Source organism: Dermacentor silvarum, chromosome 11, assembly GCF_013339745.2.
Source record: "Dermacentor silvarum isolate Dsil-2018 chromosome 11, BIME_Dsil_1.4, whole genome shotgun sequence".
Lineage (NCBI taxonomy): Eukaryota > Metazoa > Arthropoda > Arachnida > Ixodida > Ixodidae > Dermacentor > Dermacentor silvarum.
This window is the reverse complement of record NC_051164.1, coordinates 111,609,295-111,627,317: the sequence shown is the minus strand read 5'-3', so window position 1 is coordinate 111,627,317 and position 18,023 is coordinate 111,609,295. Positions and strand designations below refer to the sequence as shown.

The 18,023-nt window shown below is 41.4% G+C and overlaps 1 protein-coding gene across 1 annotated transcript in view; it reads left to right on the top strand.

Annotated features, from left to right (window-relative positions):
• LOC119434029 (twitchin-like) overlaps window positions 1-18,023 on the top strand; it is a 225,374-nt gene that overhangs the window by 189,375 nt on the left and 17,976 nt on the right. Inside the window, 20 exon segments of the mRNA XM_049659376.1 lie at window positions 23-182; window positions 969-1,157; window positions 3,403-3,516; window positions 3,601-3,705; window positions 4,412-4,609; window positions 5,870-5,981; window positions 8,922-9,100; window positions 9,399-9,677; window positions 10,328-10,500; window positions 10,950-11,079; window positions 11,586-11,891; window positions 12,529-12,813; window positions 13,244-13,531; window positions 14,475-14,640; window positions 15,422-15,543; window positions 15,656-15,688; window positions 15,796-15,861; window positions 16,027-16,117; window positions 16,779-16,982; window positions 17,793-17,934. Of these exon segments, the coding sequence (XP_049515333.1) occupies window positions 23-182; window positions 969-1,157; window positions 3,403-3,516; window positions 3,601-3,705; window positions 4,412-4,609; window positions 5,870-5,981; window positions 8,922-9,100; window positions 9,399-9,677; window positions 10,328-10,500; window positions 10,950-11,079; window positions 11,586-11,891; window positions 12,529-12,813; window positions 13,244-13,531; window positions 14,475-14,640; window positions 15,422-15,543; window positions 15,656-15,688; window positions 15,796-15,861; window positions 16,027-16,117; window positions 16,779-16,982; window positions 17,793-17,934 (3,342 nt within the window).

Sequence of the window (18,023 nt, the reverse complement as noted above, 5' to 3'; positions counted from 1 at the left end):
ATCAGATGTACTTGTTCTTCAGATTTGGACCAAGCTCTCTAGCTTTGTCCGTGGCTGCCACTACGATGTCATTGGACTGGAACCAAACAAGAAATACAATTTCCGGGTCAGTGCAGAGAACCAGTATGGTGTCAGTACTCCATTGGAGACAGACCGTCCCATCACTGCCAAATTCCCATTCGGTAAGAGCAAACGTATATGTTGGTTACCCCGATCCAGGTTTCAAACATCAGAAGCTAGTTTGTGTAATCTTGTAACTCACGTTGTTTAACACCACGAATCCTGGAACAGTCATCTAACATTCTCCTGACTACCATTCTAGATTTCGGCCCAAGTATATTAGGAAACGAGGACTTGCATGACATATAGACCCCAGACACCTAAGAGTGTCATAAAACAGACTATAATAAACTGAGTTGTAGTCTATAATAACTGTTATACACTTGTTTTTTTTTTTTTCCTTTAAACAGCAGACAAATAGGGAGCAGAGACCAGAATGTTACAAAGAAACCTAATAGCACCATGCCAGCAATGCCAGTTGCCAATTTTTAGGGAGACAGTGCTTTAATTGTGCCCACTTTATTTGTGCTGAATTTGAGTATAACCAAATAGAACACGCAGTGTGTTAATCTTGCCACCGTGACTTACATCACAGAAGTACGTCACATATCACAGCCCATCACATGCATGGCATGGCACAGTCATTTCAGGCAGCACATTGCAGCAATTCAGTACATGAAATGACTGAAGTATATCTATTTACAGTATTTAGTGTGCTATGTAACATATGTAGCTTGTCAACATCTTGTGCCATCTGCACAATTTACTAGATGACTGACACATCATTTGTTCAAATTATCCCTGAAAGTGAAATTCCTGAACCCTTATTTCATCACGGCATCTGCCTGTCAATCAGGTAGCTATTGTCTGCAACTTTCATCATCCTTTTCTATTTCTTCATCTATCAGATGTGCCAAGCCCACCAGGCCGTCCAGACATTGTGGACTATGATGTGACCAGTGTGAGCCTGAGATGGGATCGTCCTGCTAGTGATGGTGGTTCCAAGATTCAAGGCTACCAGGTTGAATACCGTGAGCCCATTGATGGCAAGTGGAGAATTGCCAATGATGGCCTCGTCAAAGACACATCCTATACTGGTGAGCATTCTTCCTTGCCATTCGGATTATAAAATGCATCTTTTCTTTGTAACAGCCCTGAACAATCTCTTGTGTATTAAAAACAAGGTGTCAAACCGAAAAATATACCGGTTCGGTTTGGGTTCAGGTTCAGCATGCTGTGATTTCATTTCAGTTCAGTTCTGGTTCAAAGAAAGAAAGAACTGTTACAGTTTGTGAACCGGTTCACAGCACTGAGCCGGTTCAAGAACGGGTGGGGCAGTCCATTTTATCCTATCCCATGGTGATATGCTGTATACTACTGTTGACTTTTCTGCATGGTACATGCGCAAGTTTCATCAAGAGGAGGCAGAAATTTATGAATGAATTACGCAGACACAGGGGAATTTTCACGTATATGTCGTATATGTTAAAGAAGGCGGTAATTAGTGAGAATTCCTGCGTCGATGTAAAGTCTGCATAGCTTCCACACTCATTAACTTGACAACAGCAGAGTCATTCAATTTTCATTTTGCTTCAAGCTTTTACTGCAGGATGGTTGTGAGCGAATCATGGCATGTGATGTATGGTGTCGAAAACAGCACGAATTCACATTGTATTACATAAATTACAAATTCAAACCTCTAGTCTGTAGTAAAGAAGCCAGCAGGTGAAATTTCACTCAGTTTGCTGCCTTTTTTGAAGCAGGTGAGGACATTGATTCTTCTAAATGATGAACAAAGAAGGTTTGTGCTGAACCATACGTCAATCTTTCTTGCGCATTTTTATGGGGCACGTAGTCTTGCATTGCCTAAGGGCAGACAAAAAGTCAAAAGCATGCATAATAAAGCACAAATAAATTCTACAATTCAAAAAGTGTCGTGCTCTGCTTGGCTAAGCAACAAACGTGTGTTGAACCATGGCATGCAACAAAAGCAGATTTTATGTGCCATTTACAGCCGCGGTTAGTTACCGTTCACTGAAAAAGTGACGCCATTCATTAGTGAGCAAAGTGCTGTGGCTACAACAAGTCATGCAGCTGAACTCGTTGATATCTCTCCTCGAGGACATTGTCTATTCTACTCTCCATTTTTCTTTAATTTCTCTAGCTTTATTTATGAGTTGACTTTATGGCCGAATGGAGAGCGTCACCAGAAATGTTGATTTCGCGGAGCCCTTGAAACAACTTTTCAGCCACGGAACACAACTGGCATGGCCAACTTCAGAAGTGCAAACATCTCTGCCAAGGAGACTATAGTTACCAGCACATACCTCCCTCTCTCTCCTTTTCCTTCACCTTCTCCGTTTTCCCTACGTAGAATAGCAGGCCAGAGGCAAAGCTCTTCTGGGCGACCTCTCCTTTTCTCATATTAAAATGTCTCTCTCTGTCGTCTATTCCCATTCTCGCACACAGTGCAATTCGTGAGTCGTAGCAATCTGCTAATAGGGTGTGCCAATTGAAGAAGTAATTCTTTCATAAAGAGGAAGCCTTATTACTTAGCGCACAATTCATACGGAAGAGAGGAAGGCAACAGGACAGAGCGCTGCTAACAACCAGCTACTATGTTAAAGAAATAGTTATTAAAGATGAAGCTACTCTGTTAAACACATAGTTATTTAAAGAATCATGCCAACTATTGAGCACCCATTGTCACCTTAAATGCTTGAACCGGTAACTGTTATTAGTTTTTTCGATTCAGGTTCAGTTTAGGTTCAGGCACAATCCAAAAATCTTGGTCCCAATTTGGGTTCAGTTTCGCCCAAAATTGCAGTTCGGGTATGGTTTTTGGTTTTGGTTCGGTTCGACATCCTGGTTAAAACTGATGTGGCTTCTCTCATTTTGTCTATTTAGAATGTGATAATTTCTGTTTTCATAATGCTAGAAAATATGCACGCAAAAAATTCTGTTAGACACTGTATAACGTAGCTCTTTGTTTTGGATGACTTGTAGCCTTCCACTATCAAGAGTGCAGGGCGATAGGATGACAAAACTTTGCACTCCTTCATTGAGGCTACAAATAATTTATTGCTTGAAAGACAGGCTCGTTGAGGCAATAAGAGTGACTCATTTCTCTGCCTAAGTTAACATTCCTTTTTCGGTTGCTTGAGCATCCATAACAATTGATAAATTTGCCACGTGTGAAAATTCTTACATATGTTGGATGCATGGCTGGGTGAAAGATCTTAGGTCTTTTCTGCACTTATTCATATTTTCTACTTTTCTTCATGGCATGAACTCTGCATTGTTTAATGAATTTCTGTTTTCTCTCTAATATTTCACGTGCAGTTACTAGGCTGTTCGAGGGCAAGGACTACGAGTTCAGGGTGAAGGCCAAGAATGCTGCTGGCTTCAGTGAACCCAGCGAGCCTACAGCAACGCTGCGACTAAAACCTAAATTCAGTAAGTTTTTCCCGCTTTCTTCTAGATGCTGTGTTATCTCATCTGCATAATCAAGGCTAACTTGTGACATCGCTGTCGTTACAGCTGTCCCATCGCCACCTCAGAATGTCCAGGTGGTCAAAGTTGGAAAGAGCTACTGTGACCTCAAATGGGACAAGCCTAGATCAGATGGTGGCAGCCGTATTACAGGTATTTATTTTACTGTGTTCAACTTCTTTTAGTCTAGCTTCATTCTGTTCTGCTTTAATGTACTATTATAGAAAGAAGCTCAGTGTATTACCTTTGTCAAGATTGTGTACTCTGTTTTTGCATGACTTAATTCCATTACATTTAACACTGACAGGCTATAGTTAAATTTCGTTCTCTCTTCTACAAAGAGCCTTGATATTCTGGTAAGACGGCAAGGCGAATTTTAGTTTTGGCATTCTCTTTTACAAGGAAATCAGTACGTATTTGATTTTTACAGCCTGTGTCTGGTGAGTAGTACCACCAGGGCTGTGTCCTGTGTGACACATCACCAACATGGCATGGTGATGCAGTATGTTGTTGGTACAAAGGTTCTTGTATTTGCTGTAATCTTTTTCTTGGCACACCATGCATGAAATTCAAGTATAGTCATGCATCAACGAGAAATTTGTTTTCAGAATAAACTGAAATAGTCAGCAGTTGAGATACTACCTGAAATTCAATGTTTTGTGGTGCAACAAACCCTATTTTCTTCACTTACACATTGTGTGTGTCAGACTGGTCAATTAATTCATGAACAATAACTCCTCCTGTTATTTTTAGTCTTTTCTGCCTTTTAGTAGGCACATGCTGCAAAGAAGAAAGGAAAGGAAATAAAGGGAATTGTAAGAAAATAAACTCTAATAAACTTCACATTTTCTCCCTGCAGGTTACATTGTGGAGCGACGTGAGGTTGGCAGTCCATTCTGGTTCGTGTCGAACGACTACACGATCCTGGATTGTGACTACACGGACATGAAACTCAAGGAGAACAATGAGTACGAGTTCCGTGTGTACGCCGTCAATGCTGCTGGAAAGAGTGAGCCATCCTTGTGCACCACACCAGTAAAGGCAACAGAGTACAAAGGTGTGTGTTTTCGCCTTGTTCATTCAAAGTACATTCCAAGTTCGTGACACGACAGTGAGCTTCATTGTGGTTGACAAAGATAATGAGAATTACATGAGAGAGCCACATGGTCAGAAAATTCTATTTGCCTGGCTTGGGTTACCACTTTAAAAATATGGTATAGAGTGCACAAAAAGTGGAACCGAAACTTCAGGCACACTGCTCACAATGAATGCTGTTCTGTGCGATATTGTGCCTTGACGTTTTGTCTTAATTTTTGTGTACTGTATAGGCTGGACATGTATTACCAACATGCCCTAGTCCACACCTTATCAGGCCACATTCACCTGTAGCTCCTTGGTCTACTGAAATTATGGGTGGCCTGTTTCAATAAACAGTCCTTGCAGTGACTACCTATTTAGAGCTCCTGCAAGAAAGATGAAAGCAAGAGAAATATTTAGACTGCCTCCAGAATGCTAAGTAAGCTGGTAGCATTGCAACAAGTGAGACAAAAAGAAAGAAGGAAATAATTGCCGTAATGTTGTAAAATTAAAAGGGAGCAGTATGGAATAAAGAACAGATACAAGTTGATATTTAAGCTGATATTAGGAGGCCTTAAGGAAGAGCAAGGACATCTGACAGAATGACAGAATTAGGAAATTCACAGGCATAGGGTGAAGGCACTTTACGGAGGGCAGTGTTATGAGAAAACTTCTCTGCAATGAGCTCAATTTAGCAGGTAATGGCAATGATCATGACAGTAGCAGGCTGCCATTCCCAAAACACTTGCCAGGTAACCACTGGAAAGCATGTTACCGAAATAGGCAACGTGGTCCTTTGCTATGCTTCAGTGAAGTGTCAAGCATAACCTATGTGAAAGCATTAGAGGATACTTTAGACAGGTTATTTATGGCATGCTGATAACCAGCTGAGTAGAAAAAACAAAAAGCAGCAAAATAAAAGGTTTTTGGGTTATGAAAGCATTTTACAGTGTATAAAGTAATATATGTTATAGAAGTATATATGTTATATGTTATAGAACATTTAAAGTTGACTGAAGGTGCTGAGGTAGCTATAGAACTCGAAATGAATGCATTCTGCATGTCATATTACGTTAAGTTTTATCTGAGTTTTGTCCATTATGGTAGGATATACTGTCTTGAACTTTTGTGACTGTATTGGGGACATCTTATAATGTGTGTTCGTAAATTTCACACAATGCACTTATTTCAATATTCTGGCATTTCTTTTGAATTCTTGGTTTTGTTGTTTCTGGTACAGATGGCGTAAAGCCAGAGTTTGTGCGCCGACTCTTCAACAAGAATGTCAGCCTTAAGAAGCAAGTCATTCTTGAATGTGAAGCCGTTGGAAAGCCTGCACCAATTGCAAGATGGTAAGCTGTTCTTTCCGCACACCTGCTTCCCCCCCCCCCCCTCCCTGAGATAATAATTGTTCCTGTTTAATGATTCGTGATAATGGATCAGCCCCATGGTAGACCACAGCACAGAGCTGCAAGTTCATTTTAGCTGTACGAGGTGTGTTCAAAGAGAAACCGAACTTTTGAAATAGCGCGCCAACCAGCAGAGGGAGCGCACTGCGGCTACTGAGTGCATGTAGCGGCAGGTTTAGACAACAAACTGCCATTTGCCGTGTTTCTCTCTGACCATTAGTTGGCGAGCTACAGCCACTGAAGTGAGCACATGAACAAGCTGTTCTTCAGATTGGTGCCAAAGTGACAATGAAGGAATTGGAAGAACAGCGTGTGTATGTGAAGTTCTGCTACAAACTTGGGAAAACTTTCAGAGGCTTTCAGTTGCTTAGCCAAGCATACGGGGAGGACTGTATGAGTCGCACGCAGTGCTATGATTGGTTCAAGCGTTTTGAAGACGGAAGAATCTCAGTCGGTGACAATCCCAAGCCTGGACGACCTTCCGCAACCACAGATGATGACCACGTCGAGAGAGTTCAAACTGTGATTCGTGGAAATCGTCGTTTGACTGTTCAAGAAGTCGCTGACGAAGTGGGTATCAGCGTAGGATCATGTCATGAAATTTTGAGTGACAAACTTGGGATGTGTCGTGTCAATGCAAAATTCGTGCTGCGTTTGTTGACTGACGAACAGAAGCAAACCCGTGTTGAAATCAGCCAGGAACTGCTCGCCACTGCCAATCACGATGAAAACTTTTTTTAAGAACATCATAACAGGCGATGAGACATGGGTTTATGGCTATGATGTTGAAACGAAAGTGCAGTCATCGCAGTGGGTGGCCAAAGGTTCTCCTCGTCCAAAAAAGCATGCACGAGTCGGTCAAAAATGAAGGTGATGTTGGTTGTGTTTTTTGACTGCAAAGGCTTTGTCCATCGGGAATTTGTGCCACATGGTCAGACGGTAAACAAAGAAGTTTACCAGGGAATCCCAGCACGTTTGAGAGATTCTGTGTGCAATAAGGCCAGAATTGTGGGAGAATCAGGCTTGGATGTTGCATCATGACAATGCCCCGGCTCACACGTCGCTCCTTGTCCGCTGCTACTTAGCGAAACACCACACTCCTGTTGTGCCCCACCCACCATATTCTCCGGACCTAGCCCCAGCAGACTTTTTTCTATTCCCCAAGCTGAAAACCACCTTGAAAGGACGTCGTTTCCAAACCGTAGAGGACATCCAGGACAATGCGAGAAGCGACCTGCGTGCCATTCTAGAAAGTGCGTTCCAGGAGGCTTTCCAAAAATGGAAGAATAGATGGGAAGAGTGCATTGCCAGTAGAGGGGACTACTTTGAAGGGGACAGCACTTAACATTTTGTACCATTAGCAGTAAAGGTGTTATAGCAAAAGTTCGGTTTCTTTTTGAACACACCTCATATTTCTCCCCTTTCTCGCTTTTCCCTGTGTTCATTCTATTTTTTCCACCTCTGTCTCTCTCATGGCCATGGGACAGTTCAGGTGTTCATCGAGCAGTGAGATAGTTACGATGTTCACAGCCCTTCATTTCCTACCTCCTTCTTTTCTCTATTTAATAAATCAATTAATCAATCAATCAATATGTCCTTAAGAGCATGGAGCTAGTATCAGTATGTAGTGTCTGTCAGACATACCTGAAAAAACGAAATTTTTTTTTTCGCCCTTATTAGTCTGAAATTTTTTGTACTTATGGTGCAGTTCCCATGTTCTTGTGCTGTTATAAAGTATAGCATATTATGGCTTCATCATGCTTGAGAGAGACTGAGAGATTATGCTAGGACATGGCTCTGGGTCAGTTTTTACCATCTAGGGTTTCAAATAACGTCGCTGCTACAGGAACAGCCATGCTACAGGGTATATCTTAACTTGGCACAAGCATTTCACAGCCTAGCACATCATCTGGCCTGATGGCTCAGTGACCATGGCATTCTTATACTCTGCACAAGGTTGTGGGTTTGATTTCCAGCCATGGCAGCTGCATTTCAGTAAATGTTGAATTCAAAAATACCTGTGTGTTGAGATTTTAGTGCATGTCAAGCAAGGCTGCTTATTATTGTCACTCAAAGGAAGATGTTGCTATGCATACATGCATTCGCATCATTTATGATCATATAGCCTCTATACTCTGTTTCATACTTAGAAGGCAACGCTGCAGGAGCTATGCAAGTAGGGCTGTAGTTGGTCTCACTCCATGTGTTTTCCTGTGCAGTTGTTTCTAATCTGTGACATTTTCAATGCAATAACTAATTAATATTTTACAACTACAACATGTGGACACAAGGTTACATCAGGCTACGTATTATTTGTAGACCTTCATGCTTTCACTATACAATGTGCTATGTTTAGGTCACACGCGCTAGCGGTGCGCTGCGACGGCTGGTCACAGAAACATGTCACTCCACTCTTTCGGTGGTAAATAGGTTCTTATGTGCGGCACATTTCATGTAATGAATGCATGATATCTTGCAACATAAAAGCGTGACACTTAATGTTGCATTGAATTACACGATGTATATCTATATCTTTCTTTCACATTTAACTTACTATTTCTTTATAGTGAATGTAACCAGTGAGAGAAGTTTCTCTAGCCTTCATAGCATTACTTGTTATCTATGAATCGCAGTATAGGATACTCGGTTAAATTTTATCTCTGCACGTTCTTACATTATCTTTCTTCCTTTATTTTTTATTTTTTTTATTTTGCCTATGCTGCAGGATGTCATCAGTAAGTAAGTTGCATTCAACCCTGTGTTGAAGCAGGAACTACAATAAATATGCTATTTTGAATTGATGCTCTGTAAGCACTTTCATTATGTGTTAACTGCAACTGTGGACAACTTTCTTCTTCGTTTTTTCATTTTTGTTATTACAAGGCTAAAGAATGGTCGAGACATTCGTGTTGGAACAAGAATCCGAGCTGTTGAGAAGCCAGAGGAAGGTATCTACCAACTGATCTTCAGCGAAATTGAAGATGGTGATGAAGGAGAGTACACCTGCGAAATTAGCAACCCTCTAGGCTCAGCAAGGTGTTCTGCAGACCTCAAGATTGCTGGTCAGTTGACTGTTTCTTGCTCATTTCCTAAAATACCCGAGTGCAGTTTTTTAAATCGGAACAATACTCTGTGCTTTGTTGTTTATGTATTGTTCAACAAACAACACAATGTAGATGTTGTAGTGTTATTTAGATTTTCTTTAAATATATCATTTCTCAAACCCTGCTAATGTTAGCATACTGCATTTGAGTGTGTGCTTGTGTTTCTTGTTGTGTAATGTTATGAAGTGTTGAAAATGTAGTCGAAATTTTGTTACTTGAGTGGATACTAATCAAAATAACGTACAATTTATTGCAGCACCACCACGAATTGAGCGCTGTCCAAATGAAGTGTATGTCCCAGAGAAAGACAATGGCAAAGTCAAGATCTACTTCTCGGGCTCAACACCCATGGAGGTATCGCTGTTCAAAGGAGGCCTTGAAGTGCCAGAGAGTGACCACCTCAAGTACACAATGTTCGATGACTACGTAATTGTGTACCTGCGTGAGGCAGAGAAGCCTGATGAGGGCAAGTACCAGCTCACTCTCAAGAATGACAGCGGCACAGCAAGCGCCCAGTTCACACTCTATATCACCGGTGAGCAAGCATCTTTGTAGTAATTCTTGCTGCTTCCTAAAGGCCACAGGTCACAGGCCTCTGTCATTTGACTCGGAAGCAATCCGTACCGCAGACACTGTTGCATTGTTCCACTGAAATAAATCAAGGATGCCGACAGGATGTGAGATGCGCAATTCACATTTACCCAATGTGCCTTTCTTGAACTAATAGGCATGGTTAGTTAAGGTTCTCAAAATTTATGTCATAACTGCTAACATTTACATAATAATGATTTTCAATTATGGCTGTCAAGTTATATGCTTGCTAGTGAGCAGCTCACTATGCTTTTTTGGTAAGCTGAAAAGCACGGTAGATGATAAAGCATACACATGTCCTATAAGCTTGCGTAACATGGGCTCATGTACTGTGGGTTCAAAAAGTTAATGGGGTGCAGGTTTAACTAAAGTTATGAATCGCCATGCAGTTTAGGAACATAATGTTTGTAGCGCATACTATTACTGACTACAGCTAATTTCCAAGTTATATGCTATGCCTTTGCAGACGTGGGCAAGACTGTATAGCCTGGCCATGTCCTGTAAACATTCAAAGTCTATAGTACATTCTAGTGTGCGTCCACTATTAATATAATTAATTCTAGGCTAATTCCAAGTGTAAACTGTCATTTGCAGGCTTACCTGGGCCGCCTGTTGGACCTCTGGAAGTGTCTGACATCACTCAGCACACTTGCAAACTGGCATGGCACCCACCTAAGTATGATGGCGGCTGCAAGATCACTCACTACATTGTGGAGCGCAGGGAAACTACTCACAACCAGTGGGTGGTTGCAAGCACCTATTGTCGTGTGAGTACATTCTACAAAGTATGAGACAGCTTCTTTCACACAGCAGACATACTCATTAGGTCTGCAGCAAAAGTTGCAAGCGTGCTTACCATGAGCACCTTAATGTTTTTGCAGTGTTCTGAGGCATGTTGCTTGATAACATTGCTGAGGCTCTGTAAGTTGCATTCAAGAGAACTACCGCTAGTAGTGACCGACAGCAGTTGTCAACCGGCAGTGCGAATTCCTTGTGCCAATAGACAAGGAGTCTAGGTGGTTCTTCCTTGGAGCAAAGAAAGACTTTGGTTCATATTGTGCATTCAATTATAAAGCATAGTTTATCAAGAAAAGCACATAGGAACTCTTAATGGGCATTTACTTCTGCTTGTGTGTTTAGGAAATTACAGTACTAAAAAAATAAAAGCTAATTTTGCTTCTTATCTTTTTTAATTTTTTTTTCGCTGGCTGAACAGGATACAACATTGACAGTACAAGGTCTGACTGAGAATGGAGAGTACCTCTTCAGAGTCATGGCTGTCAATGAAAATGGCCAGAGTGCGCCACTGGAAGGAACGAACCCGATCATCGCAAAGTTGCCATTTGGTCAGTAATGCACTGGATAACTGCACTCCTCATTTTTGTTTCATGCGAGATTATTGAAATTTATAACAAAGCATTCCACTACACTGCAGCCTTTAATGTAGACTGGCTCTTTTTTCTGGATACCCCTTGATACCTTCATTGCACTTCTGTTTATATGGAAGCTGAGCCTACTGCATGCACGTACGCGTAAAGCCTTTGTATGTGCATTGCCAGTGCAGTACGAGCTTAACTGTTTGTGTTCTTAAAGCCACAAAACTTTTACAAGGAAATATGGCACTTCGACAAGTGTTTTTTGTTTCTTTGTCTTTTCGGGTTTATCAAGCCAATTGAACTTTTTAGAATGTACCTAACAAGCTAGGGCCTAGTACTGAGTACACTATAGAGTTCATCGTGAGCTTTCCTTGAATTTTTCATCTTGCATTTCTGCGCTGATAACTGTGTGCAGCATCCAGCACACTGCCCTCAGCCTCAGCACCTGAATTACTTTTTCACGTCGTGCCCTGCAGATCCACCAACTGCGCCTGGCATACCAGTGGTGACGGAGGTGGGAGGTGACTTTGTGAACTTGTCGTGGGAGAAACCAGAGTCCGATGGCGGCTCACGCATCCTGGGCTACTGGGTGGACAAGCGCGAAGTCGGCACCCAAGCCTGGCAGCGTGTCAATCCTGCGCACCTGTGCCTGCCAACGCAAATCAATATTCCCAACCTTATTGAAGATCGGCAGTACGAGTTCCGTGTGTTCGCTGTCAACGAGGCTGGCCAAAGTCCACCATCCTCCAACTCCCAGCAAGTCAAGATCAAGGACCCACATGGTGAGTGGCTTACCTCTAGACTAGCATGGCAGAAACGTGCGGTAAAGGCTGTGTAAGGGCACATGGAAATTAAGTTTAGTATAAAGGTGTGACATGGTAACTCCATGGCTGCTCATTTCTTGCAGCACTTATTGGGCAGATAGAAGAACTCAATGTTTCTTGCTCTCATTTCCTTTGCGTTCCCTGTGATGTCCAGGTGAAACATTGCCATGCTTGATCTTGATTTTCATGCATCTTTTTATGCTAGCCCTTTTCCTTGATATGCTATGGAAAGTAACCAGGAAGCCTTGGCCATCTTAGATGCCTGCATTAGTAATTTAAAGTGAGAGTCATTGAAAATTAGTAGCATGACAAATACAGTAGATGCAATCAACTGTATTTTAGCTGGAACTAAAGGGAAGAAATGTATTTGTGCAGGGATATGCTGCACATCAAATGGATAACTTCTAGCATGTTATGATAAGGTTAGAAGATTCAACAGTATTGGGTCTGCACAGCTCATGCAAGAAAGGCGTGATTAAAATGCACTGGGAAATGTGTTAATGCTTTGCAGTAACTTTGCTTAAGGTAATGGTGATACGACAGACTGAAGCACTGATGTGCATGCGATGTTGTCATGCTTTTTCCTCGTATGCAGCTGCAACGCCACCCGAGTTCATCATGCCGCTCAAGACAGCCATGGGCATTGAAAACAAGAGCGCCCAGTTCCAGTGCAAGGTGACTGGCAACCCGACCCCTGAAGTGACGTGGTACAAGGGCACACGCGAGCTGCACGAGAGTCTCAAGTACAGCATCACGCGCGAAGGTGAACTGTGTACACTCATCATCTCGGACATCTTCGGGGAGGACGCCGATGAGTACGCCTGCCGCGCCGTCAACAAGGGCGGCGCCCGTACCACACGCGCAGAGCTGCTCATCAAGAGTGAGTCCCTTTCACGGCACTTCCTTTTACTTTGGTTTGTTAGTTCACTAAAAAAACTGGCATTTCACGCAAGGGCATTATGGTAGTGCTTGCTGATTTATATTGCAGTTTAAAAAGTAAATAATTCTTTTGATCACTGATATTCACCACTCTTCTTGCATCTTATGTGGTGACTTTCAAAACATACCAATTATTAAAAAAGAAATAAATGACAAAAGCATTTGCCAATTTTACAAAAGAGCTGAAGAATTGGAAGCCTGATCATAGATTAAGAAAGAAATGCTTACTAAAAAGTGTGACAGCCACACAGTACCCTGCACATGTGTAATTTTCAGCTTGCAATCTATTCCATGGTTTGTTAAAGCTTGTTGAAGCCAAGTATTATTCTGCGGAGCTCTGTTTAAATGCACCTTGACATTTCTTCATGCAGCGGCGCCACATATCAATGTGCCACCTCGGTTCCGCGAACTTGCCTGCTTCGAGAAGGGCGAGAATGTGGTTCTCAAGATTCCTTTCACGGGCTTCCCGAAGCCGCGCATCAAGTGGTTCAAGGAAGGCGAGGAGATCGAGAGCGGTAGTCACTTTGACATCCAGACTGGTGAGCGGCATGCCATCCTCACCATCCGCGATGTCAACAAGACCGACAGTGGACCATACCGCCTGGTCGCGGAGAATGAGCTTGGCATGGACTCGGCCATCATCAAGGTCCAGATCAGTGGTAGGCACTGAATTTCAGTCGGCTTGCTTCACATTCACTTTTCTGCTTTGGAAATTATCCTGCAGAAGTGCGCACCACACCACAACCTGCGGTTATACTTTATAACCATTTGTAAAAGTTGTCGGCATATCACAGGCAGTTTTTGTGGTGTCTGGAGGGTTGATATTTTATGTAGTGCCAAAGCTCTTAATGTGATTATAAAACACAGTGTCATGAACACTAGCTGCCACTCTATGGCCCATGAATGATTTCAGTGACTTGTTAACCTGTGATTACGTGTTAGGGGTCAGCAGCCTGTGGCAAGCCCAGAATTGTATAGGCCACATAGGTATTTCACATTTAGAGCATCTGCTGGCAGTTTCATCCAAACTGTGCAACAACTTTGCTGTTATGTTATTGCTTTGTTTGAGAGCACAATTTTTTCTGACACTGAAATTCTGAACTAAGCTGTGCATTACTTAGGCTATTCTACTTCATTGTTGGCACAGAGGCCAGGCCAGTCAGGATTTGAGATTTAATATAGAAGTAACTTAAGTAACCTTGCTCGCTTTATGGTCTTGAAGATGTCTTTTTATAGTGTAGCTGGACTTACCTCTTCATGGGGTCTCACATTTTTCTTTTACTGCTTTTAATTTTTCCATCCATTTCACTGCTGCCATCTTTTTCACATTTGTTGGCCTTAGGGTAACTTTCCTCATTATTATCCCTTTGCTGTGGAACATTATCTCATTGGCCAGTGCCAGTTATGCATGCATTTTATCGCAGTGCTTTTTATATACATCTGCGCAAAGTGAAGCCAGCAGGAATAATTCCGTGCCACACATGTCTGTTCCACCTTCTGTTGATGCTCGTGACACTCTATGATGAAGAAAATGCGCCACTCCTTAATTATTGTTTTTCGTGCACTATTTATTAAAAGGTGAACTTTCTTGTACCTAAACAGACAAACCCGATCCACCAAGACACCCAGTGGTTGAGAACATCAATGACGATAACTGCTTGCTGTCATGGAAGCCGCCACTGTGGGATGGTGGAAGCCACGTCACAAACTACATGATTGAGAAACGAGAAAGCCCACTCACCACATGGGTGCGCTGTGGCAACACCAGGTATGAGTGCCTGCAAACTTATCAAATTAGGCAGAGTAAGGATGGGTGATTACTAGTACTTAAAAGTTTCGAATAACAAATGGAATATGCTACTGTTTGATTAAATAAGACCTCAAATCAGATACTGGCTCTTCGATTCGATTGCTGAATTAACTGCTTAATTTGAATATATCTTTGAATTGCGTTTAAATAGTTCACACTGACATGAAAACAATTGATAACCAGGTTTGAAATAGATGGGGCATTATATCCTTGCCAAATTGTGGATCAGTGGAACATAAATATGAAGCCAGCCAGTGTAACTATAAAACTAACCAAAATGTTTGTATCATATTCAATAACTATATGAACATTTTTGAGAAACTACCAGTGTTCAATTTCATATTATCACTGTGTATTTCATTCATACTCAAGACAGTGTCATCAATGATTGGTTCATACTGTTGTATTTAATGCCATCACTGTTTCATTCATACGCACTTCAGTTTCAAGAACCCCTGTTTGCATATCCCTCATTGCATGGAATCATCAGGAGCTCATTCTGTGCTCTCACTATGCTGATTCTACTCGGCTCACTTATTTGTTCACTGAACGATTTACCAGATGTGTGAAGTATGCTAAAAAGGAATTGCAAATTCTTAATGTTCATTCTTGTGTGTTTTTTCCCTAAAGTGATATTTTTGCCTCAGTACAACTTTAACACGTTGATTCATTTTGTATAATACAATTAAGTTGCAGGTGCACTAGTAATGTCTGGCATGTATTGATATTTGTGTTTTAGGTTTACAACTCACCAGATCACTGGCTTGAACCCATCCAAGGAGTACCAGTTCCGCGTGTACGCTGAAAACGTCTTTGGAAGGAGCGAACCTTGTGAACCCACGGCTCCCATCATGACCAAGCGTAAGCATTCAAGCTTGTGAAACAGCTTGCATTATTTTTTCCCATCACCGTAGTAGAAATTTTCTTTCATGGTAAAAATTTTACCCAACCTTTGTGCTTACTTCTCTTGCAGCTTCAAGGAAGGAAAAGAAGAAAGACTACATGGGTATGTTTACTTATGTGGTTTAAAAAATCACTTCTTTGATGGCCTCTAAAAAACATGTTCACTTTCCTCTACTTTGTATTCACCTTTGTAATGTTCGTTTATTTCAGTGGATGAACACGGAAAGAAGATCCGAGGAAAATCTGAAGGCAAGATCACAAACTATGACCAATTCGGTAAGTTATCACAGGGCACTATCAAGTTGATAAACTCTTAGGCCCCTTAACAAAGCAAAGTCTGTTATGCGACTTATTGCTTAGTTATTGTTCCTGCTACATTGATTTGTTGCTTTAACCTTGTTTGATTGTTCTTTCTTTTTCTTTTCTTTTTTTCTGATGCAGTGCATGACTTTGACAAGTACATTCCGCAACCAATCGACATCAAAACTTCCAGCGTGTACGAATACTATGACATCCTTGAAGAAATCGGAACGTACGTTAACCATGTTTTCATATTTTTAAGGAACAGAATATTTATAGCCTTGCTAACCCACTGTTGATGAAAAAAGGACCAGCTAAATGGAATCGAAAAACTCTATTGAGGTCCTTCGGAAAAACAGCATAATTAACATACTGTTGCGAAAGGAAGTAGTCACCGACATCTGTTGACTGTTATTTGATTATACATCAGTTATCTCATACTTTTCTCCACTCGTGAAGGCGTTTTTTACTTTCTGTTGGTGCTTTTGTGCTATTCTCAGAAACTTCAACGTTTTTCCTTACTGTGTTATGCATACAAAATCCCACTTCTGTCTGAAACACAGGTTCTAAGGTTCTTGCTGCAATGAAGAGTTAACAGATGCATTATACATTAATTTATATACAATAATGCATACCGACAGTGTTTATTTTAGCTTCGCGCTTTCACAGTATCCCACTGGAGTATTTTGAGCATGGTTATGGGAGGGGGGGGGGGGGGGGCGAAGTGTCTTGAAAGCTCTCGGTTAATGAGAGATTGTTGTAAATTTCAATTGAAGTTTTCATAGTGGCTAAAGTGGTTGCCTGACATTTAAATCTGCCTTTTTACCTTATGTTCAAAATCTACCTTTTTACCCCATGTTCATTTCTCTTTTTTTCTGACACCTTCTCATCAGGGGTGCCTTTGGTGTGGTGCATCGCTGTCGAGAGAAGAAGACGGGCCACATTTTTGCAGCCAAGTTCATTCCCGTTTCTCATCCTCTGGAGAAGTCAATTATCCGCAAAGAGATAGATATCATGAATCAGCTGCATCACCCCAAACTCATCCGCCTTCACGATGCATTTGAAGATGATGACGAAATGGTGCTCATCTATGAATTGTAAGTCTTGAATTGCATGCACATTTTTCACTTCTTATGATGTTACTGGTGCCATCTACAACATGCTGCTACTCATTGTTCACTGAACAGTATAGAACCTGTTCATGTCAAAAAGCATGTGATGTTTAGTTCTTAAATTAATGTTGCAATACACAATCTACATGGTTTATTACAGCTAGTAGTCTCAACATGACCGCCTCCTACATCACTATTTGCTGCTGATAAATCACAGTAGTGCCTAGAAATCTCACCAGTGCAGCCTGCGTAGTCTTCCATTGTTGACATTCACATGCTTGCTTACTGCAACATAACTTACCGCTGATAAAATTTAATATAAAGGTCTCATAAAGCTTATAACATGGTTGACAACTTTTGACAAGTACAGTGGAATCTCGTTGATATGATCTTCACGGGAACCGGAAAATAAAACGTATTCGAAAGTCGTATCATCTGAGCATAATCGTATATAAGAAAAAGAAATGGTATATAAGCAAAAACGAATTATCCTGAAAAACGTGTTATGCAGAATTGTATCAACAAGATTTCACTGTACTGGTCTTGCTTTTCACTGTATGTCAGCATTATTTTGGAATTGTACTCAGTAGCCTCCCAGGCATAGCCTTGGAATGGCTGGTGTGCAGATGTTTCTGTATTGAATGCATAACCATTACTCATAACATCATATGATATATGTCGAACCATTTATGATTAGCATTGATCAAGATGCACCAGTTTTTGTAGCATCCAAATTCTGCCATCATATGTTACAATACTCAATTTTTCATTTCCTCTGCATCCCAAAAACTTCAGCATGTCTGGTGGAGAGCTGTTTGAACGCATCACAGACGAGGACTACAAGATGTCTGAGGCTGAAGTGATCAACTACATGCGCCAGATTTGTGAAGGTGTCAAGCACATGCACGAAAAGAACATAATTCACCTTGACCTCAAGGTACTGTGCGTGTGCATGAAAACAAAACCTGTCTTGTGCTTAATTCTTTATAAGATAACACTCATTTTGCACTGCTTTTTCTTTTTTCT